This window comes from Wickerhamomyces anomalus, assembly GCF_001661255.1.
Source record: "Wickerhamomyces anomalus NRRL Y-366-8 unplaced genomic scaffold WICANscaffold_1, whole genome shotgun sequence".
In the NCBI taxonomy this organism is placed as follows: Eukaryota; Fungi; Ascomycota; class Saccharomycetes; order Phaffomycetales; family Wickerhamomycetaceae; genus Hansenula; species Hansenula anomala.
Window position 1 is genome coordinate 2,005,990 of NW_017567110.1, and position 23,792 is coordinate 2,029,781.

The window sequence follows — 23,792 nt, forward strand, 5'->3', positions numbered from 1 at the left end:
GGTAAATCCTTAAAAGACATTTTATCAGCATTCAAAACCGAAAAGAAGTCTGATGTTGCAACAGAAGTCCCAGTACATGTTGAATCTGATGAAAAGGCACTAAAACAAGCTGAAGAATTGAAATTAGAAGGTAACAAAGCTATGGCTCGTAAAGATTTTGATGAGGCTATCCAAAAATATACCGAAGCTATTAAACTTGCCCCAAAGAACGCTGTTTATTTATCAAATAGAGCAGCCGCCTTTTCCTCATTAAGAGATCATGAATCCGCTGTTAAAGATGCTGAAGCAGCCATCGAGATTGATCCAAGCTACTCAAAGGCTTATTCAAGATTGGGTTTAGCTAAGTATGCTTTGAACAAACCAAAAGAATCATTCGAAGCTTATAAGAAAGGTTTAGAAAAAGAAGGTGATAAACCATCAGACGCTATGAAGAAAGGTTATGAAACTGCAAAGAGAAGAGTTGAAGAACAGTTAGATCTAGCAACTCCCGAACAATCAGCCCGTGATTCAAACACTTCTTCTGATTCAAGTAATAGAAGTGCCCCAGGTGGTGGCTTCCCAGATTTATCATCATTACTTGGTGGTGCTGGTGGTGCCGGTGGTGCACCAAACTTTGCTGAAATGTTGAACAACCCTCAGTTAATGCAATACGCACAAGAAATGATGCAAAACCCAGGTGCTTTGCAAAACTTGATGAGCAACCCAGCTATTAGCCAAATGGCTCAACAGTTTGGTTTAGGAGGTGGTGCTGGCGGTGCTGGTGGTGCTGATCAAGGTAGCCGTGGTAATAACAACGGATCTCCAGATTTAAGTAGTCTTTTGAACAACCCAGCATTGCAAAACTTGGCAAGTAGCTTCATGAATAACCAAGGAAACAATGCTAATAATAATAATAATAATCAACAATGAATGATAGATCGCTTTAAGCTTACGTGATAATTTTATATGTACATTAATGTGGAATTTTTGTTAATTAGTGCTAGTCAATTATAATAAATATATTTTGAGATCATATTTATCATTTATCAAGTGATTGTAGATCATCAAGACCTCTTTGTAACATAACATTATTGAACTTTAAATCCTTTATTTGCTTTCGAACATAGAGTTTCATTGTAGCTTTCAAGTGCTCTGTTTTGAATATCAAAAAATTATTCATTTCCATTGCTAGTGTCTCATGACTAAACTTCATATCTTTGTTCAACTCATACAACTTCTTTTTGACGTCATGTAACCCAGCTAATAGCTTTGTTTCGTATTTGTTTCTCTTGGACTCAATAAAGTTGGTTAAAAATGAAGGCTTTTGTTTTTTCGCCTGACTTCCATTATCATTTAAGGTGAAACTTGTGTCATTAGTAAAATTGTTGAAACTTTCTTCATTAACATCAACCAATCCTTCAACTTCAACTTGTTCATGTTTATTTGCTTTCTTTACCTCAACATACTTGAATCTTTTATAGTTGTTGTTCAGTTCTATCAATTCCCCATAGAGCTTCCACCATTTGTAAATCTTTTCATTTAGAAGAATATTCGATTTCTTCACAATTTCATCCGCAGATAATGATAAGTAAAGCACCGTATTGCACAAATCTTCATCAGTAGAAAACTCTTTTGTGCTGCTTTTCCACACCTTTTTCAAGAAATCAAGTTCTTTCATACCAATGCTGCTTTCCTCAGTGAAGAGCTCAATTGACTGGTTCAACTCATCTGTTTTGACAAACATGAAGTTAACAACTTTGAGTAGCTTATCATAAGTGCTTCTAAGCTTGCTTATTTCCTTAGTTGAAAACTTGAGGAAAAAATTCATTTCACTTATCTCCTCAGGTTGTAACAACAACTGATCTTTTTGATGTTCAAAAGTATCATTTGCTTTTGGTAAATTGTTCAATAAGTCCTGCTTAAAATTGAAGAACTTGGACTGAGTACGATTTAAAAGACTTTGGTAGTTGAAATCTTTCTGAACCAAAAATTCCCACAATAGTTCATGATCAACAAATGGTTTGTTTGATAATAAGCTTCCAAGGAAGATGTTGAGCTGTTCAATAATTTTGTTAATTTTAAGCTTGTTAAAAGAAGGCATATTCAAATTGACTTTGAAATTCTTGGAAACAAATTCAAGTGGTAAAAAGGTATTTGGAAATTCAATTTCAATCAATTCAATCAGGTTCTTAAAATCCGTGAAACTATGTGTTGTAGTATAGTAAGCCCCATTAATCTGACCTCTGATTACGATACTCCATTCATTGTTTTCAAGTTTGATTCTTATAACTCCAATTTGCTTTCCAGAAACCAAGGGACTATTTTTTAATAATATCTGTTGCTCAAGCAACTCGGAAACTTGTTCATTCTTGGACTGATCCATACATGTGAAATTGTTCTTATCAGGCTTCAGTATGTTAACTCTTTCATCTTGAATAATCTTCTCTATATTCTCAGCTCTATTGTACTTGGCATAGATCATCAATGGCGTGTAAGACTTTCTGTTTGACTCATTCAGATTAATTCTTTGATATTTTAGCAAAACATCCACCTGTGAGTTCAGTATATGTAGCAGTGTATTTCCTCTATTATCTATGTGGTCTTCGTAATCAAACTGTGAACTGTTTTGGGTATACCATTTATCAACTGTGTCAAACACGGACCTTATCATTTCAGGATATTTGGGGGTATCATAGCTTCTGCAGACGGAGAATAAAGGTGTTTGTCCATTCAGGTCTTTTTCTAACCAATTAATCAGAAAGCCAACTTTGGGTATGATCTCCTTATAATGAAATAGATAATGACCAATTGTACGGCTATGTATATCCTTCATGTTCAAGTAGCCAATCAGTTCAGTAACAGTGCAAGAGCTTAACAAAATTTCAATCAAGTCATCAACAATCTCATAGTTTTCGAAATTCAATGCGACATTCAAAAGACTAGCACCGTTTATGGTTGTATCTGACAATATATCCTCAAGTGTATTGACTTTTTCATAATCTATGAGTAGCTTCCAAGTATCATAATCATTGGACATAACAGCAAGCATCAAGACTGATTCCCCGTTTATGGTTCTAGACTTTAAACTGGAGTCTGGATTCCCCAAATATGTATCAGCAATTTCCTTTAAGGATATCAACTCTTTTGTTTCAACGTATGAAATCACTCTCTGATTATTCTGGGAGTATTTCTTCAGGGTCCTTATATTTTCAATGTCTTTTAGATAATAAAGTACACCTTCTAATGTGGATAATGAATACCCAACAAAGCCTAAATCTATATTTTGGAATGAAAAGTTTTGGATATAAAATAAATGGCTTTCAAGATTTGTAACCTTTGAATGGACAATAACCATCAAAAGTAGCCCCACTAAAGTATCAGCATCTACTGTTACAGATTCAATGTTTGATAGCAGATTGATTGTGTTGACCAAAATTTTGATTTTGAAAACAGTTGTCACTGCGAGTTCTAACTTTTTGAATTCTGTTATAGCTTGAGATATTCTCTTTTCCAGTATGTGATATAGAGTGATATTGTGTTGGAAACTTTTGGGTAAACTCACCTGGTTCAAACTCAAAAACTCTAAATCATCATAATGCTCAATGAGAAAGTCTCCATTTATCTCACAAAGGCGATTCCAAATCTTATCACACAAGTTCAGCTCAACATAATTGAAGATACATTCGTTCAAGTTTAAGCTTGGTGACATATCAAGAATAGCATCAATTAGATCGGGGCTCAACAGTTGAAAAATATGAGATGATAAGCTAATTGTCTCTGTGAAAACTTCAATCAAGGAATCAGCATCAGGAGAGTCTTTGACATTAAACTTTCTGAAGAGGGTTTCAAATTTTTCACCAATGCTTTTAGACACTAAGGGGAATGTTCTCAATATTTGTTCAAATTTCAGAGTCTCATTTTGTACAAAAGAATCTAAGGAATTCCTCACTTCAGTTTCATTTTCTTCATTTTGTATAGTTTCACTAATATCGTTCAAAACAACTCTTTCCGCTGCATTATTTGAGGGGGTAATCAAATCAAGCGTATTCAATCTTTCTGGGGTTCCATATAGTGGTGCTTCAATGTGCATTATCATAAATTTTCGACCTTTCTCAAAATAATCATTAAAATTGTGGAAGTATTCTGATGAATGTATCTTCAGTCTAAGCGATCTTCGGAAACCTTTTCCTGTGAACAAGATATCCTTCTTCACCAAAACTTCCTTTTTGCTAAAAGTTGTGAATAATCTAGCATTCCTCAATTCATTCGTCGTTATTATATGGTCTTTAAGAAATTCTTCTGAGTAGCATAATTCCCTATAGGGTATACCACTTTCTTTATCAGCATAATTTAGGAGAATGTTGAGATCTGGAACAAGAATCACAGTGCCGTCTTCCCAACCTTTTGATAAGTTGGTGTATATATCTTTTAATGGTGATTTTGATGGCTGTGGGTTGTTGAAAACAGCATTTAGGAGTGGATTGAGTAATAATGGCAAGTGTGTGGGCATTTCCTGGAGAAGATAATAATATGGGTATTGTTGTTCTTTATGGGTTTAGTGAGCAAATATATCCATGTCTCAGCTTCTTTCTTGGTGAAAAAGTTGGTTTGATTGAATGAGTCAATACTTTTATAGGTTCACCAAACACTAATAGCCTTGAATCCCTATTAAACTGGGTCTTATTTACTCGAATGGTCTGTGAAATGAACTGTGCCTTATGAATTTGAAAGTGTCAACTGTTTTTCAATTCCGGGAGGCCAAGTCGGAACTCGATTTTTTTTTTAAATTTATTCACAACAGCTTCAACATTATAACCTCCAGAAATCCTGATGATTGGAAATCTGGGGTCCATTAAGGTGCTTTGAAATATCCAAGAACAGAATATGGCTAAGGGGAAAAACAAGGGAAGTGACGATAGACCTTCAAGACCGCCAAAGGGGTCTTCTGGGAAGCATAGTAAACGAGGAGAATCCAAGCACCATGTGAGTTCTGATAAGTTCCATACAAAGCTAGCTATGTGGGTAAGTAATCAATGAAGAGTTTATACACTACATTCTTTAAAACTAACTGTCTATCTAGGATTTTGATCACTGTGATCCAAAACGTTGTAGTGGGAAAAAACTAGAAAGATTAGGCTTGATTAAAAGTTTAAGAGTTGGCCAAAAATTTCAAGGTGTTGTTGTTTCGTAAGTACATAATGACATGATTTGGAGGTCCTTTATGCTAACTTTAAATAGTCCAAATGGTAAAGGTGTGGTTTGCCCAAATGATAGAGAGATTGTTGAGACAAATGGTGCTGCAGTTGTTGAGTGCTCTTGGGCCAGATTAGACGAAGTCCCATTCAATAAAATAGGAGGGAAACACGAGAGACTCTTACCATATCTTGTTGCTGCTAATCAGGTAAATTACGGAAGGGCTTGGAAGCTTAACTGTGTTGAAGCCCTAGCAGCATGTTTTGCCATTGTTGGCCATATGGATTGGGCTGCAGAGCTTTTAGATCATTTTTCTTGGGGTCCTGCATTTTTGGATATTAATAAAGAAATCCTTGAACTATACCAACAGTGTACAGACTCTGAAAGTGTTCAAAAAGTCCAAGAAGAATGGTTAGATAAATTAGAGGAAGAAGTCAGACAAAGAAAAGAGCATGGAGATTCTGAAGACTTGTGGCTACAAGGAAATACAAATAGAGGTGAAGCACTACCCTCGCTATCAGATTCAGAAGATGAAGATGAAGATGACGAAGAAGAGTATCAGCTCAAGAATGCTAAATATGATAACCTTGGGAATTTGATAATTGATGAAGAAGAGGAAGAAGAAGAAAGTGAAGAGGAGGAAGATAGTGATGAAGAGAGTATTCCTGAACTGACTGAGGTTGAGAATCTCAAACTATCATGAATCTGTTTAATAGTAATAATAGAAAGCATTTGTAAATTTTGGTTGTAAGTACTAATTAGGCAAGCGATGATGTGCCACTCTACAAAAAAGTTGTCAAAACAAAAACAAAAAGGCAAGACATGAAATAGAACCCTTCACAAAATTGTGTCAATTAAGCGCCTCACAAATGAATCAAGAAGGAGTCAAAGAGGAACTTCCCAAGCCATGGGAATTGACAAAGTACGTTGACACAGATCTTGAAGACGAGGATGCTCCAAAGAATTTTGGTGGACCATTACCTTCTTTCAAATGGCTATGTGAAGGTTTGTTTGACAAACTTGATAAGGCATTTCAAAAATCAAACTATTACACCAATGGCAGACAGACTGTTACTGAGCAGAAACAGAGGATAGTTGATCTGTTTTTCCAAGAGTGGAGAAGTACGGTTGGTCCAAATATTTATCCAGCACTATGTCTAATACTTCCTCATAGAGATAGATCAAGAATTTACAACATCAAGGATTACACACTAGGAAGGAGAATCTTAGAAGTCTTGAAAATACCCAAGAACTCAGACAGTACCACAGTAATAATGAATTGGAAAAGATCAAGAAATGCAAAGGGCGCAAGAATGTCAGAGATTTGCATAGATGTGATCAAAGCTAGACGAACAGATAATAAAGGTGGTAAGATTTCAATTGGAGAATTAAATCAAATTTTGGACAAGCTAGCAAGATTTGATTCCAAAAGAGAAGAACAGATAGAAATTTTATCATATTTGATTGAAAACATGTCATTTTTGGAACTTCAGTATTTCTTTGATATACTTTTGAAGAAAAATGTTGTTAGAAATATGGAGAATCGTATTTTGAATTCATGGCACCCAGATGCCCAACAATATTTGAGTGTTGTTACAAGTTTGAAAACTGTGGCATATAAGCTCTATGATCCATCTAAAAGATTGAATGAGCATGATCTTTCCATCAATATTGGTAAACCATTTGCTCCACAATTATCTTTGAAACCACATCTGACTTATGCAAAGGTTGTTCAGAAATTGAATAATGATTTTTTCATTGAAGAAAAGATGGATGGTGAAAGAATACAAATTCATTATGAGGACTATGGTAAAGTTGTACATTATTGGAGTAGAAAAGCTACAGATTATACATACTTGTATGGTGAGAGTTTGGAAAAGGGTTGTATTTCTCCTCACCTCAAATTTGTGAAAGCTGTGAAAAATTGTGTTTTAGATGGTGAAATGATCACATATGATCCTCAAAGAAATGCAATTCTGCCTTTTGGTGTTCTTAAAGGGAGTGCCGTCACTGAGTTACAAAGACTCGATAAGGGTGAGATTGAAGAGTTGTCGGCCAGACCACTAATGATGGTGTTTGATTTATTGTATTTGAATGGAAGATCATTGGCAAGAGTTCCGTTAGAAGAGCGTAAGAAATGGTTAAGTCAAATATTGAGTCCAACTCCCAAATTTGTTGAGATAATTCAAGTTTCAAAGGCTGATAATGAAGAAGCTATCAAAAGGGCTCTTACACAAGCTATAGAGAGAGGGTCAGAAGGTGTTGTCTTGAAGCAGACTCGCTCACTTTATCAAATTGATAAACGTACCGACCAATGGGTGAAGATCAAACCTGAATATTTAGAAGAGTTTGGTGAAAACGTTGACCTTGTGGTTATTGGAAGGGAGAGAAGTAAAAAAGATATGTATTTTTGTGGGTTAAGGATAACTGATGATGATAATGAAGATGAGAAGAGTCCAAAATTTCATAGTTTTTGTCGGGTTGCCAATGGTTTTGATAAAAATGAATATAGGGAGATTGAAAGAATAACTAAAGGTAAATGGAAAGATTATTCAAAAGTGAAACCACCAACCTCGTTGCTAGAGTTCGGGAAAAGAGAACCACAAGAATGGATTGACCCAAGAGAATCATTTGTTATTGAAGTAAAGGCTAGATCAATCGATCGTTCTATTTCAAAAAACTACAAAACATCAACAACTTTATACAATGCTTATAACCGGAAGATTAGAGATGATAAGGATTGGACGACAGCAGCAACTCTTGATGAGTATAAAGCTATCAAAGAATCACGTACTTCAGTGAATACAACTGAGCAAAAACTTGTTACAAAGAAGAAACGTTTAATAAGGAAAAGAAAAAGAGAGAGTCAAGATGAAGAAGTTTGGAATGATCAAGATTATTTGAAAATCAGCAAAAACTCAAATATTTTCGGTGATTTGACTTTTATGATACTATCGGATGCTTTTTACAAAAATGTTCGAATCTCTATAAATGATTTGACAGAGCTTGTTCATAAGAATGGTGGAAAGATCACCAAAAATGAAACCAAAGTTCCAGATTTACATAACCTACGGGTAATTAGTGACAAGTTCACCATCCAAGCTGATGCTTTGAGCTCAAAAGGATTTGACGTTTTGAAATCTTCTTGGTTTTTCAAATGTATTGAACTGGGTGTTATCTTGAGAGTTGAACCAAAATATTGTTTTAAAGTTTCTGAAAACCTGAAGTCCAAAGTGGAAACAAGAGTTGATTCATTAGGTGATAGTTTTTCAGTTCCAGTTACTGAAGATGAATTGATAAAAATCTTTGAAGATAATAAAAATGTTGTTCATGAGAAATCTGAGATTGATGAACAACTAATGGAAATTCCACTATTTGGTGGGTTGAAAGTGTATGTCTCTGAGCTCGAAGACTCCTCAACCCATTATTTGTATCAACAAGCCATCACAAAGTTGAAACTTTTTGGAGCAAAAATAACAGATGAGCTTGAAGACTGTAACTTAGTTGTTATTCCTGAGTATATTGAGCATGAATTGGTTTCCAATGTCGCTAAAGATATAAGGAAAAAGTTGAGTTCATTGTTGAAGTACACTGAGAGTTCAGTCACAATAGCAAGAATAGTTAATGATAAATGGGTAAGTGCTTCCATACAGCAAAAAACACAAGTGGATGCAAAGGACTATCCAGTGATAGCTAGCAGAGACTAAATAGATGATCTATATACATCATGAGCAACGTCTTGTCCTTAAGAGTGGCCACTGACATATATTATGTAGTATTATCGATAACTGCAATCTACTTCAAAGAAATATAACAATATCGATAATTAAAACTACATCATGATTTGTACAGTATCAAACTTATAATTCCCAAACTAATATACAACCCAAAATTAAAATTCTTATATCAACAACCAATTATCAATACCGATAAAACAAACCATAATTAACCTTTATACTTCCATGATCAACACAAAATAAAGTGAGATCATCAAATGAAATAAACAATCTAGAAAATCCAAAAGGTTGACCACATTCAACTAAAAAAGATTCAAAATTAAAACGATGAATGACGAGCCAAATGTCTCAAGTCAACAACATCTAAAAACCCACAACCAAAAAAACAAAAATCAATTAATGATCACTTTCATGATTCCCATACAGTATTCAAAATAAAGCTTCAATTAGTAGAACAAGAGACAAATCCATTAAAAGCCCAGTCGCTATGATCAAAGCGCCACATGACTTGAAACTTCATTGACATGATCACATCAAAACTTAATTCTTCCACTGGTTATAAGAAAAACAATTAAAATAAATCAAAAAAAAATGTAATGACACCATGGTGGGGCTTGAATCCAATTAATCAAATGTAAAAAAAATCAGCCAAATAGAATCTAAACCATTCTACTCAAGTAATACAAAATCATCTAATTGAAATGAATTTGAAGGCGCATCGGGCTTAAAAGTTGAATATATAAGAATCATAACCATGTCCAATTCAGATACATCCACTGACATATCTTAAATTGGACACGGTATAAATCTTTTATATGGGTAATCACTGCTGGATTACGCAACTCATCAAATCCATAATCATTATCAAGAGTATTAACTTGAAAATCATCGAAACTCAACTTTTCAGAAAATAAATCATCAGCTAAAGGCATATAATCTTGTTCTTCCTTTTTAATAAAAGTGTTATCTGTGAAAAACTTGTTTGAATCCAACTCAGGTTCAATCTTAACAGGGGAAGAAGGACCATGTTCAGCACCAGTAATAATGTCTAAAGAAAACTTGTTGGATGAAATTGGGGAAGTTTCAGGGGAAATAAAACCTTGATTAAATGTATTCGAGTCAGAAACTGATGAGCTTGATTCTGGCGACATTAGTTCTGGAACAAAATCATCTTCATTCTTTGGTGATGATGTGAATGATTCTGGAGTTTTTGGTAGAGTCATTGAATCACAATGGTCTTCAACATCAATCTCAGAAAGGTGGTCTTGTCTCATCTTTTTCAAATCTGGTAAATTTTGAACTTTTTCAACCATATTGTCAACAGCACCATTACCGCCAGTATAATAATCCATCAAATTGGTGTTCAAATCTTTGTATAGATGTAATTGTTTTTCCAAATCCAACACATATGATTCCAAGAACTCAACATGTTTTCTCTTTTTTTCTCTAGAGGCATGAGCAGCTTTTCTGTTTCTTAAGATACGTTCAATACGACGTTGTTCTTTTTCTTCTTTAGTTTTAGCTCTCTTTCTTGGAGGCAATGAAGTTTTGTAGTCTTGAGGAATGTCCATATCAGTCATGGTTGTGATGTTACCAAGCGCCCTGTGTGTAATCAAGTTTTGTATGTTCTTGATTGTTGCTAGTGTTGATGGCAAAGAGTTGGAAGAATGTGGATCGATCTAGCACTTTATATAATTCTTGGAATGGGGGCGATATCTCAGTTTCAAATCCAAAATAGAAACTTCTTGAGGTGCGCAAAATAAACAAAATTAAAAATAAGGTCCCACCGAAACGTGAGCCAGACCCGCGACCAAGCGCCCCGTACCGCATTCCCCCCTAGTTCTGGGCCTAGTGGAACGGCCTGGAACAGCCTGGAAGGGGAGCCCCTTTTGAACTTTGTGGGCTGTACGTGAGTCTAGGGGCCTAGGTCTGTGAGCCTAGTTGCCTAGCTTCAACACGACACCCCTGCAAAGACCATTTGTAAACCCAGCACCATGTTTAAAATCCTTGCACAAGAGTACAAAATGAGATGGTTTCAAAGGAGTGGTACTTTTAATGGGATGTTAAAGATATTATTCGATTCAATTTTATTGGTTTCTTATCGAAGGTGTTCTCAGTGTAGAGTAGCTCAAGGATCAGAAATCAGGCTTCAGGATCCAGCTTCATGACGTATATTTTTCACGATGGTTTATGGAAAAGATTCGAGATCAGGAACAGCTACCATAATGGTGCAGAAGAACTTGAGAGGCTAGCGGCTAGAGCTTTTCGAGCTGGGTTTAATCGGTTTTACTCGCGTAGAGTGGTGAAGCTCCTGAACAAAGTGGACCTTATTGTGTTAGTCGCCCTTTTGAAAGATGGTGCTACATTGAGGACGTTTACACAGTTTTATTTGACCACTTTCTTCAAGTCGCTAGGCTCTAGCTTGCATAGTAGTTCATCAATAGACTACATCTAATTCTGAGAAACCGGTACAGTAAAATCTTGGAATGGTTTTAACTTTCCACTTTATCGTAAACCTTCCGCACGATTAATGTTGTTTATTTTGAAGTGTTCATTTTTAGCTCAAGGTTTGGCACGATTTAGATCTGGCAGAAATTTGAAAATTTCAATTTTTTGATCTCAAAAATAGAGTTGCACGTGATACAGAGTCGAGTCTGGAAAAAATCCGACTCCTAAGAAAAAAAATGTAAACAAACATGTAAACAATAACATTCCAAGGAGAGAAAATTAGATTGAAAAGTATCTTTAGACGTCAAGGACCGTAAAGTAACTTTTGGTTCAAACTCACTTCAAGGTCAACTGCCTTTTTGGCTCAAAGATTGGCCATTGAAGCATTTATTAAAGGTGGTGCTAACAATACCAAACACCGATTTGTTTTGATCGTGTGAGAAGGCAAAGTATCATAGATACAATTATTCAACTTGAAGCTCCAAATACAGAACAAACCCCACAAGACTCGACTACAACCACCATGTCAGATTCTAGCTCAATAGTGATACCAGACTCGAATCATTCTGTTTCAACAGATACAGAGGAATCTTTTTTAATGAGACAACTGAATAAATCTCAATTGTTCAATAACTCGAATTCAAACTCAAACACAAGTTCTTCTGGTTCATCAAATGCTAGAAGACAAAGAAGGTCTTTCTTCAGGGAATCATACATTGATGAAACTGGTGCAAATAAGTCATTCAGTGTTTATCAAGATGTTATAAATGAAACTAGTGATGAAAGTAGAGATGTTGATTTATCAGGGTTATCTAGTTTAGATCTCAAATTAGTTGGTAATAACTCCATTTTGGGTGAGTTAGACGGTAACAAAACAATTTCAAGGTCTGGATCAATTCTAAAAGATGTTGATACGAAGAGAAATAGATCAATCAAAAGAAATGATTCAAAAAGATTTTCTCAGAAATCAAGTCCAACTGAACAATTCATGATACCCAATTCCTCTCAAAACATTTCCTCTCAGAATTTAAACAGTTCTCATATTTCATCCCAAAATTTATCATCTTTCAGTGATATCTCTTTACTTCAACAAAGGTTAAATAATTCAAGTTATGATCAACTTCAAGCAGCAAGAATACCCACACCAGATCATCCAGCTCCTGGCCCACCAACCACACAACTACAGTCCATTCAACAACCAGTGGAAAACCTTGAACAGGAAGAAGGTGATGATGGAGAGATTCCAAGAATATATTCAGCCTATGCACATACTCAAAAACCTCATGAAAATCATGAAAACAAAAGCACATTTGTACATCCTGGACAATCAGCATCACAAAGATCATTACTCAATCTAAAACAACCAACCAAGAAGCAATCACAATCAACATTATCATCTTCAAATAAATCTATCAATTCTACCAGAAGATCAATTATGGAATATGAAGAAACAAGAAAAAGATCACCTGGACTTCCTAACCTATTAATCCATCACAGCAATAGTAACCATAGTCATAGCTCTAGTGGTGGTGAGGGTGAAGTTAAAATCCAAAACGTTCATGGTGTTGCAAGACGGGGTTTAGGATTTAGTATTGTTGGTATAGTTCCATCTATTCATTCACCAGTTAGTGCAAGTGAACAAAAACAACAACCTTTTTCAAATGATGATATGGGGTTTGATAATTCCAATCAAAGAAGAAGGGATATTGAATTGCAAGATTTTAGAAAACAACAACTTCAACAACAATCAGGATCAAAATTCAAAAAACAATCAGGATCAAATCATTATCAAGATTATGGTAAAGAGAAATATCCAAGAGATTCTTCAGATTCTGGTGATTCTTATAATTATTATCATGATGATGAGTTACTTCAGAAAATCCATCATTACAGACATGAAAGGCCTCACACACGTTCTAATAACTCAGACACAATAGCATGGTTAGTGTTTTGCACATCATTTTTAGTTCCTCCATTGTTCTTTTTCTTGGGGTTTGGGGTTCTGGATCAATTTATTGGTCACACTAGTCCCTACATCAAACGGTTTAGTCTGATTATGGGATTTGTAATTCTGTTGATCAGTTTAGCATGTATAGGAATAGGCTTTGGGGTAGGTTTAACATCGATCTAATAATAATATGACACATTTTAGTGAACAACCAACCAAAAGCTGTAAGTGAAGCTGCTAAACTCTACAATCCGTTGCTTTAATTACAAGCCTCGGAATAATTTGTGTTTTGTGATTTCTGGTACCTGCCACATTTTTTTTGTATTTGATAAGAAATGTCAATCTAGATCATGTAAAAAACTGAAAAGCGGGTTCACATTCATCAAATTATACTTGACACTTTTTATGAAGTTTGCTTGAATAACAACAACCTTTTATATTCTCATAGTTTCCATCAACTCCCACAGTGTCTTATAGTCTTATATTCCATCCTTCACTATGGGGAATGTTCCTACAAAAGAAGAACGTGGAGGGTCGTCGTCGTCTTCGCGCAGAAGAGGAAGTTCAATAACTTCAACAATAAATAGTCATCACAACGGATCACAAACATTCCAGGCTCAAAAGCTAAAGCTTTCAAAGAGAAGTTCAACAAAAGAGAAAGAGAAGTTCAAAGAAGCCCATGCAGCGGGTTTGGTGGTGAAGTATGACGAGAATGTTGATGGCGGATTTTTGGCCCCTTATGGTACTTATAATTTGAATCTGGATTACAAAATCAGTGTTGTTAAAGAAGCTATCATTGAAAGAAAGTTGGCCCCATTTTTCACACCATTACAAGATCATGATGAAGATTGGTCTGATGAGGAATTGTTGAAAGTTGTGAATAATTTGAAATTACATGCACATCCTTCAGAAGCTGATGATGAAGATGAAGATTTGAATTATGAATATGATGATATTGATGAAAGCACATTAAGTAAAAAAGATTTGAAAAAGCATTTGGTAAAGAAATTCAATAAGGAATTGAAATTGAAAAGATTAAAATGGCAAGAAGATGAGGAAGTTAGATATAGACAGGAAAGATCCACTTCAAAACAAACTGCTTCTAAAGATTTAAAGCTATTACTCTATAAGAATGTTATGGAATGTCCAATTTGTTTCTTATACTATCCAAAATATTTGAATTATTCAAGATGCTGTGTTCAGCCAATTTGCTCTGAATGCTTTGTTCAAATTAAAAGGTTGGACCCACATTTCCCTCATGATCACGATGATGACGTCGAAACAAAAGCTAAAAATGATCCAAATCTATTGATATCTGAACCTGCAAGCTGTCCATATTGTGCTACCCCTAATTTCGGAGTTACGTATAACCCACCAACTACTTTTAGAACTGGAATTTCAGGACATTGTTTAGCTGGATCTTTCAAGTTGCCATCCACGGAGAATGTTATTGTTGAAGGTGAAGAATCTACCAGTTTTGATATTGATGACAATTATTTCAAAAAACCAAATGGGCAAAGAACTCGTCGTGGATCATTACCAGCTAATAACCCATCTGTTTTGACTACAGATTATATTAGACCAGATTGGGAGCAAAAATTGAATTCAGCTAGAGCAAAACTGGCAAGAAGAGCAGCTACAGCAAGTGCTATCCACGCAAGTAATTTGATAATTCAGGAAAACCAACAAGATGCAGAACAAAGAATGATTGAAGAAGCTGTGAGACTCAGCCTCATGGAAGAAGAGGCTAGAAAGAGAAGAGCATCATCAAGTCGGCGTTGAATTGTAGTGGATGACACTAAAAAGGGTCCACAATCGTTATTTGTTCCACTGTATCTTGATTTTACTTTGCCATGTTTTATGATCCGTTACGTATAATACATCTATACACATACAATTTTGGAACCTTTTCGTCGTATAATCAGCCTGTATCAACTACAACTCAATGTTATGCCACCATTTCCCCTATTCTTTGTACTGTTGTAAAAGACACACAAAATCTGGAGAAACTTTTTTGACGGAAAAATTGAGTGAATGGAATGAGCCCTGTACTTGTTCACGTGACTAGAAACTCCCAAACCTACCGACAAAACCCAAACACCACCCACTTCTCGCGAAATTCCTTCCTCGCCAAATTTTTCAAAAATGAATTCTTTGAACAACCATAGCGTAGCTACACTATATTAAAAACCAAAGAACTAGTCTGCTATTATAGCTTAAATTTGATTATTCTTAAAAGTTAAAAATGTCTGTTGAATCATCATTATCATACGCTGCTTTAATCTTAGCTGATTCAGAAATTGAAATCTCATCTGAAAAATTATTAGCTTTAACCACTGCTGCTAAAGTTCCAGTTGATAAAATTTGGGCTGATTTATATGCTAAAGCTTTAGAAACCCAAGATATCAAAGAATTATTAACCAACATCTCTGCTGGTGGTGCTTCTGCTGGTGTCGCTGCTGCTGCTCCAGGTGCTGCTGCTTCAACTGAAGAAGCTGCTGAAGAAGAAAAAGAAGAAGAAGCTAAAGAAGAATCCGATGATGACATGGGTTTCGGTTTGTTCGATTAAGGAGTTTAATGGAGGTTTCACGATGGTTTTTAAATAAATATATTGTTGGATTTCAGGTTATTCTTTTTATTGGATAGTATGTTGAAGTTGAAAAGACTGTAATATATGAATCTAAAACAAACTAGTGCAGAAAGTAGTAAACCTAGTAATATTATGACAAACCACATTGCGTTGAATAATCTATAAAAACGATCATACATCTGACTTATTCAATAAGGCATTACTCTTATCTTTTTACTTATCTACATATCTTTCAGTCATTTAAGATCATATTAAATATACAAAATGCCACCTTACTAGCAAAAGAAAACAGATAATACATCATTGAAACCCTTTTTCCCTAATAATTTATTAATTTTTTTATTTATAAACGAGTATTCATTCATTCACCTTATTTCTTTTTGTCAGCTTCAGCTTCAGCTTTTTCTTTAGCTCTCTTTTCTCTGATACCTCTGTATTTCTTTTCAGATCTAGCTAATCTTAAAGTTCTGAAAGCGGTTTGTTCTTGTTGTTCAACAGCTCTTGGTTCTGATTCTGGGGTTGGTTGAGTGATTGGGAAAGTGGCAGCAGTTGAAACTTGTTCAGCTTCTGGAGCTTTACCATTTCTTGGGAAAACAATCAATTTAGATTGGTATTCTTTTAATCTTAAAACGTTAGCATCAAAAATTTCAGTTGATCTGTTTTGACGACGGTGATCAACAGCAATACCAATAGTTCTAGCATAAGCTGGAGTTAAACCTGCAGCTTTGATTTCACGTAAAGTGAAACCTCTACCGGCTCTAACTTTTCTGTTGTATTTGATGGTTGGAGCTCTAACAACTGGTCTTAAAGCATCTAATGGTCTTGGAGCAATTCTAGCAGCTTTTGAGGCTCTAGCTTGTCTTCTTGAAGCTTTTTTACCAGCTTGGTCAAAGTGAACTTTGACACGTTCTTGCCAGTGCTTTCTGAAATGGTTTTTCAAAAGTGGTAAATTTTTAGCGATAGCTATAATCTGTTAGTAGTCATTCTTCTATGTGGTTTTTTAAGCTCAATATTGGCATTAATTCTAGTTGGCTCCATTTTGATACATATATGATCTTTAATTGTAATAACAACATCATTAAAAATAGCAAATTCGTTCACATAAAGGAGATCTCTTTCATTCACATATAATCTCTGCCCAATATTCAACCTTGTTCTATCATTCTGACATACCCATTTTGAATAATTTACTGTCCTCTTAAACAAGCTGTTATGTATAGGTCTTACCTCTTGATAATTTCGATGAAATTTTGTTTGGATCTTTGCACGCTGGAAAATCAAGAGTTGCCACTGGCTGCGTAACCGTTTCCCAAGACAGTTGTTTTTTGGTCGCGCCCACTCCATAGTTAGGACTCAATTGAACCTAAAGAAATTGGCAGCTCACAGTGTATTAGCGTATGGTGTCCAGATGTTTAGCACTATATATCACACAGTCACGAGACATAATACTAACAAAATCACACTCTACAAGATTATCCTAATTAAACTTTCTGATTGAGGTTGCTTAGTGTATTATTTTGAGAAAACATTTGTAGTCTATGCCTTCCTTGGAGCTTAAGGCTGGTATAGTTTCTTGTAAAAATGTTGTTGTGTATCCCAGCCTCATACATCACGTGCTCAAGCCCTAATCCTTCGAGCAGTCACAAGCTTTTTGCCCAATTTTTCGCAAATATTCGCGAATGCACTTTCGCGAATTTCTTGAAATCAGCTTTTGACGCGCGCACTATTAGGAGATTCTCTGTTGCGCGCAACACAACTCACAATTTTCAAGCCTGTCCTTTGAAAAAACATTTTGTTCATAAAACTATCATCAGTAACAATCCTACTTTTGAGATAGCTCACCATATACCACAGCAATCATGTCTGAAGAAAAAAGAGTTAAAAGTGTTCAAGTATGTTCAACTACACATGAGTAAAAAGAGAGGAAGAGAAAACGGTCATTTTGTATTGAAGAATAAGCATTTAAAGATTGAAAATTATTGAGATTAAGAAGGATCAAATGAAATGAATATAACAACTCATGAGTCGAGGGAAACTGAACAGATATGATATATTAGAGAGAAGTGGGAACGCACTAAAGAGAGCGATGCTTTCTGTAATGGGATTTGACAATTCAAGAGTGTTCAAGATCTTATCAAATGAATTGAGATTCAAACAGTCAAAAACAAGTCATAATATTTCAAATACAATAATGGCCTAATTTCTTCGATATTCTCTAGTTTGACTTTTTGAGTCCTGATTTACTAACATTCATCCTCTAGACTTTTGGTAAAAAGAAAACTGCTACCGCTGTTGCCCACGTTAAAGAAGGTAAAGGTTTAATCAAAGTTAACGGTGCTCCAATTACCTTAGTTGAACCAGAAATCTTACGTTTCAAAGTTTACGAACCATTAATCTTAGTTGGTTTAGACAAATTCTCAAACGTTGATATCAGAGTCAGAGTTACTGGTGGTGGTCACGTTTCACAAGTTTATGCTATCAGACAAGCTATTGCTAAAGGTTTAGTTGCTTACCATCAAAAATTCGTTGATGAACAATCAAAGAACGAATTGAAAAAAGCTTTCGCTTCATATGACAGAACCTTATTGATTGCTGATTCAAGAAGATCAGAACCAAAGAAATTCGGTGGTCGTGGTGCCAGAGCCAGATTCCAAAAATCATACCGTTAAGAATCTCACAATCCATCATCTCTATCAATCAATCTCCAGCTTTATGTACAATGTTTCCTTTTCCTTTCATTCATATATAACTAATTAAAAAAGAATGGTTTGAAAAACCTTTAGTGGGATCTCAGTAGTAATAATTTATCTCTTGATACAGTAAAATACAAAACTAACAAAGAGAATGAAGCATATTTATGAGTATTCATGAATTCATCAGTTTATTGATTAATTCTCTCGGTGTTTTAATTTCGACCTTGATCACAGGTTTGTTTTCCCCGGATCGTGTTTTTCTACGCGTACGCCTCGCTAAAACGTAAACAAAAAAAAATATACGTAGAGAACTTTAAACGCGTAAGCAGAACCTACGCTTCCAAGCTCCATAGCCTGAAAGTTTGTTCAAATAGAGGCTTTTGAATAGCTGAATATTCCTACAGATCATCAATCAACTACAAGCTAGACTAAGAAAGGTCCCAAATCATTCCAGAGTTGTTGTTTATTTTCGTGTTGTCTTCTCATAGCTACAGAAAAATCAATTACACACAAAAGAACATCTAGATCACGCCAACAGAGGGTATGGTAACCCTAACGCAAGAGCAGCTGATGAACTCATACCCAGTACCAGAAGATAGCGCCGTCAAGGTGGTAACAGAAGTCGCTCTTAAAGAAGACCAACTTGATACTTCAGATCCGTCTACAGTACAGGAATACATCAATTCACAACCAAGTACCGAAGAAAGTACTCAAGGGAGCACTCAAAATGACCATATAGATGAATCAATTCAATTAGATCAACGACAATCCTTGTCCTCACAATCATCTTCTGTCGGTTCTGTATCAACTCTTCATGATTTAGATGACCCACATACCGTGTCGGAATTGATCAAACGTGCAAAGACTTATTTAAAGAATAGAGATGATGAAACTGAAGAATCAAAATCGCTAATAACTGAACTTTTGGATGCATTAGTGAAGTCTAGAGCGGAGACAGGCCATTATAAAATCAAATCACAATTACTTTCTATTTCATCAAAAGATGCTGATATGAGATATGAAGTTGAAAATGAACTAATAAAACGTCAAGTTGAAAGACTCAAAAGTCAGGGAGAGAATATGGATGTCTTGATGAGCAAGATTACACATCAAAAAATGACTCTAAAGAAGTATAAAAATGAAATTATCAACAAGAATAAAGAAATAATAAGATTAAGGTCTAGACAGCCAGATAATAAAAGAAGAAGAAAATCAAATAGTGTACAAGGTGGTATGCTTGATACTCTTGGAATGTTGGCATCTCAAGTGTTGACAGAAGAGGAGAAAAGTAGAGATGGTCATGAAGCAAGTATCCCCAATAACTATGCATTGCCAAAGTTGAATAGTTTTAAGCATAGATCTGGATCACAGACAAATGGCAATGGACCAAATGAAACTATCATAAGTGAATATAGTGTCAATTGATTGGGTTTATAATCAAAGATCAAGACTTCTGGCACCTTGATGTATGTTGTTTGTACTTTACAATTAGTGTACTTTATATGTCGTTCGTTTTTTATGCATTTTATATATACAGCTCAAAAATATAAATCTTATATAGATATATTGAGTTACATGATCAAGTTATACTAAAATCAATAGTAGTTGTAAGCTGTTGTGTATTTAAATAATATGTGATAAATAAATAGTGTAGGTTGTTGCATGTCTGAACAACCAATAAATAAATAATGAATAAATAATTGTTAAAAATAAATAAATTGAATTTTTTCAATAAATAATGGAGAATAGACTTCATCTATTCTTGTGTGTTCAAATCCCCAATCATTGATAAGTTTTGTGCATTAATTTTCAAACCAGCCAACTTATCATATTCACCACTCAAGATTCTTTCCACAATTAGTTCATCTCTTTGTTTGATTTCCTCCGGAGACTTGTTCTCATTATTCAATGTCTCTTTTGCTGCATCTGTACCTTCCAAATCTTCTAGGGCTCTCAATTTCAATTCATCGTATGCCCATTCATTAATACCTTTGTCATCTTTGAAAAGATAAACTGCAACAAATAATAGATATGCAGGAATCAACCCCCAACGTGTTAGATCTTCCCATCCTTCTTTCTCAACTTCTCTTACAACACGCCATTTAACATTACCTTCAGCATCTTCATATGGGATTTTATCAATGATATTACCAGATGCACCATTTTCAGAATTTGGTAATAAATTTTGAATATCTGTATAATTATCAGCATAAAGTTTAGCATTATCTTCACTTAAAAACATATAATCCCATAATGTTAATTTACGTTTTTCGTTCAAAACAGACAAGTGTGCCAGCTTGTGTAGTTCTAAGTCAGTTGGTTCTCTTGGTGAACCATCAGGATTTTGGTATAACTTTGATGCTGGAGGTAAACTATCAATCAAGTATCTTATGTCTTCCTCAGCGATCTTCTTGAAAGCTGAAGCAGTTCTTGTAGAGTGAAATCCACGAGTGATGACACTTTTCTTCAAAATTGATCTAAGCATCATCTTTCAGAGATCTTGTTTCCAATTGTTGTAATCAATATTGTCTTGTTGTTTTTCAATTCAATGCTTCTTTACTCCTTGAGTTTATCCACTTTGATTTTTCCCTTCAAAAAATTCGCGACGATTCCCCAATTTTTTACCCTGCTCGAAAATTTCGCGAAAATGATTACGTATTAACCATACAATTTCAATCTCTACAACTTAAACTAGAATTAAACTAAAACTTTTTATTCAATCAAGTCACGAACTTCTTGGGAAAAATTACAAAAATTATATATAAAATAAAAAATAGGGATAATAAAATAGCTTATCAAAAAGTCATGATGTCAACTTAAGTGTTCATATAAGTTGATGGATCAACACCACCTTCTGGGAATTCTGCAATTTTAACATCGAATCTTTCTTGAATTTTACCCAAAACAGTTTCATCTTCTTCAGTTGAAACAAAACTGACAGCTAAACCTTTGGTACCGAATCTACCAGCTCTACCAACTCTGTGTAAGTATTGATCAGCTTCATTTGGTAAATCATAATTGATAGCCAAGTTAATTCTTTCAATATCAATACCTCTACCGAAAACATCAGTAGAAACACAGATTCTTTTGTTGAAATCTTTGAATGATTTATATCTAGCAATTCTTTCTTCTTGTGGAATACCGGAATGAACAGCAATAGATGGGAAATTTGAAGCAGTTAAAATTTTGTTTAATTCATCAGCTCTTGCAGTAGATTTAACAAAAATAATAACTTGATTGAATTCTAAAGAATCTAATAAATCAGCTAAACGACGATTCTTTTCACGTTCAGCTAATTTGATATAATATTGTTGTAAACCATGTAAAGTTAATTTAGCTTCATCATCAACATAAATTTCTAATGGATTTTGTAAAAATTTCTTACAAATTGGTCTAATTTCTTGTGATAGAGTAGCAGAGAAGAACATAACTTGTTTTTCATGTGGAGTTGCTCTGAAAATTTCTTGAACATCTCTTCTCATGTCAACGGCTTCTAAAACTTTATCACATTCATCAATAACAAAGTTTTTAAGGTTGTTCAAACGCAAGTACTTTTCTCTTAATAAAGCATTCAAACGACCTGGAGTACCAACAACAATATGAGGAGCAGTATCTTTGTTTTTCAAAAGTTCAGCATCTTTTTTAATATCAGTACCACCGTAGAAGACAGCAGTTTTAACATCTGGCATATATTTGGAGAATCTCAAGTATTCATTACGGATTTGGTAAGCCAATTCTCTGGTGTGACAAATAACAAGAGTGGAAACTTCACCTGGAACAGGATCTAATTGTTGTAAAGTTGATAAAACGAAAACAGCAGTTTTACCTAAACCAGATTTGGCTTGACACAAAACATCAGTACCGTGGATGGATTGAGGAATACAAACTTGTTGGACTAAGGATAATAAATGTTAATAATTGTCTCTTTTGCTTTGAAAAAAATAAATGTTGTTGCTTTCTCAATGGATTATAAAGATTGTCAAAAAAATAGATTGATGAGTTCAATTTTTGAACACAAAACTGAAAATATCATGAGTGGTTCGTCAAATGATACGATAGGTAAGTTTCCTGGGTATATGATAACCTCTGCACGTATAGTATAGTACCGATTGCCATTATTGATTCTTAATCGTTGTTCCTGGAAATAAAGTAGTAAACACACAAGTCAACTTGAATTAACTCAAATCAAAATCAAAGAAGCCTGACAAGTGCCAAAGCTCAGTGCCAACTAACGAGTAATTTCTAATCCAGTGAACATATTCATGAATGTTTGTCTTGAACTTCAAATTAACACTTCAACTGAACAATAACGCGTCCAGGTTTGTAAATTTTACTGTATTTTTTTGACATCTTTATAACATTAAGAAAAGCCCAACCTCCAACAAATGGATAAAACTAACCTTCTGAAGGGTGTTCAAAACCACAATCAACGATGGCTCTTGATAATTCAGGTTTCAATAAAAAATCTTTGAAACCAGTTGAATGAATACCAACATAAGAACCTTTCTTGTCATCACCATCCTTAGTTTCACCAGCGGTGGTTTCTTGGACAATGTTGTCTTCTGGTTCAGAGTATTCTAAAAGTTCTTCTTCTCCTTCGTGGGACATGTTTTTCTATCAAATTGGTTAATTGATTGACGTGGGTTGTTGACACCTAAACGTTGTACATGTTTTTTTTTCAATCAGATTTCATAGAATTGCCCCCCTTCGAGAAATTGGGAAAATATCAACAACTTTCGCGGACTGGATTTTACACGGGTGATGTGATGGAAATTACACGCCATTTTCAGCTACAAATCTATAGAGTTCAATTGATTAAAGGCTGGTTGGGCTTTAAATAGTCTTGATGGTGATTAGGCCTTTGGCGAACAGTTCTCATTAGTTTTGATGATCGTAATACATGGTTTTGTGCTTCCTGTGTACGTTTGGGCTCATTAGCTCAAATTGGTTGACTCTGTTGGTTGGGTCCAAGACTCCAATGCGTAGCAGCTTTAGTTCCACAGCAGAAAGACTCATCACCATCTTCTTCAAACAGGCCCTCTAAATCCGTGCCAGAGACTCAAAATCCTTTCAATTTGTACCTTCCAAGTTGATTCTCTCCTCAGTTGTAACTTGTGCCCAATTGCCCTGGACGGCTTAGAACGAAGTCAGCCTAGCTGTGATAAGATAAGCTTTGATTATTTCACTTATATAAAAGGTCGGAG

At 34.9% G+C, this 23,792-nt stretch overlaps 11 protein-coding genes across 11 annotated transcripts; 6 read left to right on the forward strand and 5 right to left on the reverse strand.

Moving 5' to 3' along the window:
• Positions 1–1,013: 1,013 nt before the first annotated feature.
• On the reverse strand, positions 1,014–4,553 carry WICANDRAFT_66719 (uncharacterized protein). Its single transcript, XM_019184051.1, has 2 exons — positions 3,542–4,553; positions 1,014–3,484 (listed from the first exon to the last, which is right to left on the reverse strand). Exons 1-2 carry the CDS (start codon positions 4,487–4,489, stop codon positions 1,019–1,021), a joined length of 3,414 nt encoding a protein of 1,137 aa, XP_019041664.1. The 5' UTR covers positions 4,490–4,553; the 3' UTR covers positions 1,014–1,018.
• A 310-nt stretch (positions 4,554–4,863) lies between these two features.
• Positions 4,864–5,875, forward strand: TSR3 (ribosome biogenesis protein TSR3; the record flags this gene model as incomplete). Its single annotated transcript, XM_019181261.1, has 3 exons — positions 4,864–5,001; positions 5,060–5,166; positions 5,218–5,875. 3 exons carry the CDS (start codon positions 4,864–4,866, stop codon positions 5,873–5,875), a joined length of 903 nt encoding a protein of 300 aa, XP_019041665.1.
• A 166-nt stretch (positions 5,876–6,041) lies between these two features.
• DNL4 (DNA ligase (ATP) DNL4) lies at positions 6,042–8,879 on the forward strand (the record flags this gene model as incomplete). The annotated part of the gene is made up of 1 exon (XM_019181373.1): positions 6,042–8,879. One exon carries the CDS (start codon positions 6,042–6,044, stop codon positions 8,877–8,879), a length of 2,838 nt encoding a protein of 945 aa, XP_019041666.1.
• A 776-nt stretch (positions 8,880–9,655) lies between these two features.
• Positions 9,656–10,489, reverse strand: HAC1 (transcription factor HAC1; the record flags this gene model as incomplete). The annotated part of the gene is made up of 1 exon (XM_019184422.1): positions 9,656–10,489. The coding sequence occupies one exon, from the start codon at positions 10,487–10,489 to the stop codon at positions 9,656–9,658; it is 834 nt and encodes a 277-aa protein (XP_019041667.1).
• A 3,269-nt stretch (positions 10,490–13,758) lies between these two features.
• On the forward strand, positions 13,759–15,242 carry SIP5 (Sip5p). The gene has a single exon (XM_019186133.1). The coding sequence runs from the start codon at positions 13,804–13,806 to the stop codon at positions 15,085–15,087; it is 1,284 nt and encodes a 427-aa protein (XP_019041668.1). The 5' UTR covers positions 13,759–13,803; the 3' UTR covers positions 15,088–15,242.
• Positions 15,243–15,550: 308 nt separating this feature from the next.
• RPP1A (ribosomal protein P1) lies at positions 15,551–15,874 on the forward strand (the record flags this gene model as incomplete). Its single annotated transcript, XM_019185388.1, has 1 exon — positions 15,551–15,874. The coding sequence occupies one exon, from the start codon at positions 15,551–15,553 to the stop codon at positions 15,872–15,874; it is 324 nt and encodes a 107-aa protein (XP_019041669.1).
• Positions 15,875–16,265: 391 nt separating this feature from the next.
• WICANDRAFT_76631 (60S ribosomal protein eL13) lies at positions 16,266–17,072 on the reverse strand (the record flags this gene model as incomplete). The annotated part of the gene is made up of 2 exons (XM_019184423.1): positions 16,266–16,858; positions 17,069–17,072. 2 exons carry the CDS (start codon positions 17,070–17,072, stop codon positions 16,266–16,268), a joined length of 597 nt encoding a protein of 198 aa, XP_019041670.1.
• Positions 17,073–17,699: 627 nt separating this feature from the next.
• Positions 17,700–18,564, forward strand: RPS16B (40S ribosomal protein uS9; the record flags this gene model as incomplete). The annotated part of the gene is made up of 2 exons (XM_019184052.1): positions 17,700–17,787; positions 18,157–18,564. Exons 1-2 carry the CDS (start codon positions 17,755–17,757, stop codon positions 18,562–18,564), a joined length of 441 nt encoding a protein of 146 aa, XP_019041671.1. The 5' UTR covers positions 17,700–17,754.
• A 567-nt stretch (positions 18,565–19,131) lies between these two features.
• FDO1 (Fdo1p) lies at positions 19,132–20,013 on the forward strand (the record flags this gene model as incomplete). The annotated part of the gene is made up of 1 exon (XM_019184424.1): positions 19,132–20,013. One exon carries the CDS (start codon positions 19,132–19,134, stop codon positions 20,011–20,013), a length of 882 nt encoding a protein of 293 aa, XP_019041672.1.
• A 331-nt stretch (positions 20,014–20,344) lies between these two features.
• WICANDRAFT_60524 (uncharacterized protein) lies at positions 20,345–21,076 on the reverse strand (the record flags this gene model as incomplete). Its single annotated transcript, XM_019183011.1, has 1 exon — positions 20,345–21,076. One exon carries the CDS (start codon positions 21,074–21,076, stop codon positions 20,345–20,347), a length of 732 nt encoding a protein of 243 aa, XP_019041673.1.
• A 328-nt stretch (positions 21,077–21,404) lies between these two features.
• Positions 21,405–23,196, reverse strand: SUB2 (ATP-dependent RNA helicase SUB2; the record flags this gene model as incomplete). The annotated part of the gene is made up of 2 exons (XM_019183012.1): positions 21,405–22,483; positions 22,989–23,196. The coding sequence occupies 2 exons, from the start codon at positions 23,194–23,196 to the stop codon at positions 21,405–21,407; spliced, it is 1,287 nt and encodes a 428-aa protein (XP_019041674.1).
• Positions 23,197–23,792: the final 596 nt, after the last annotated feature.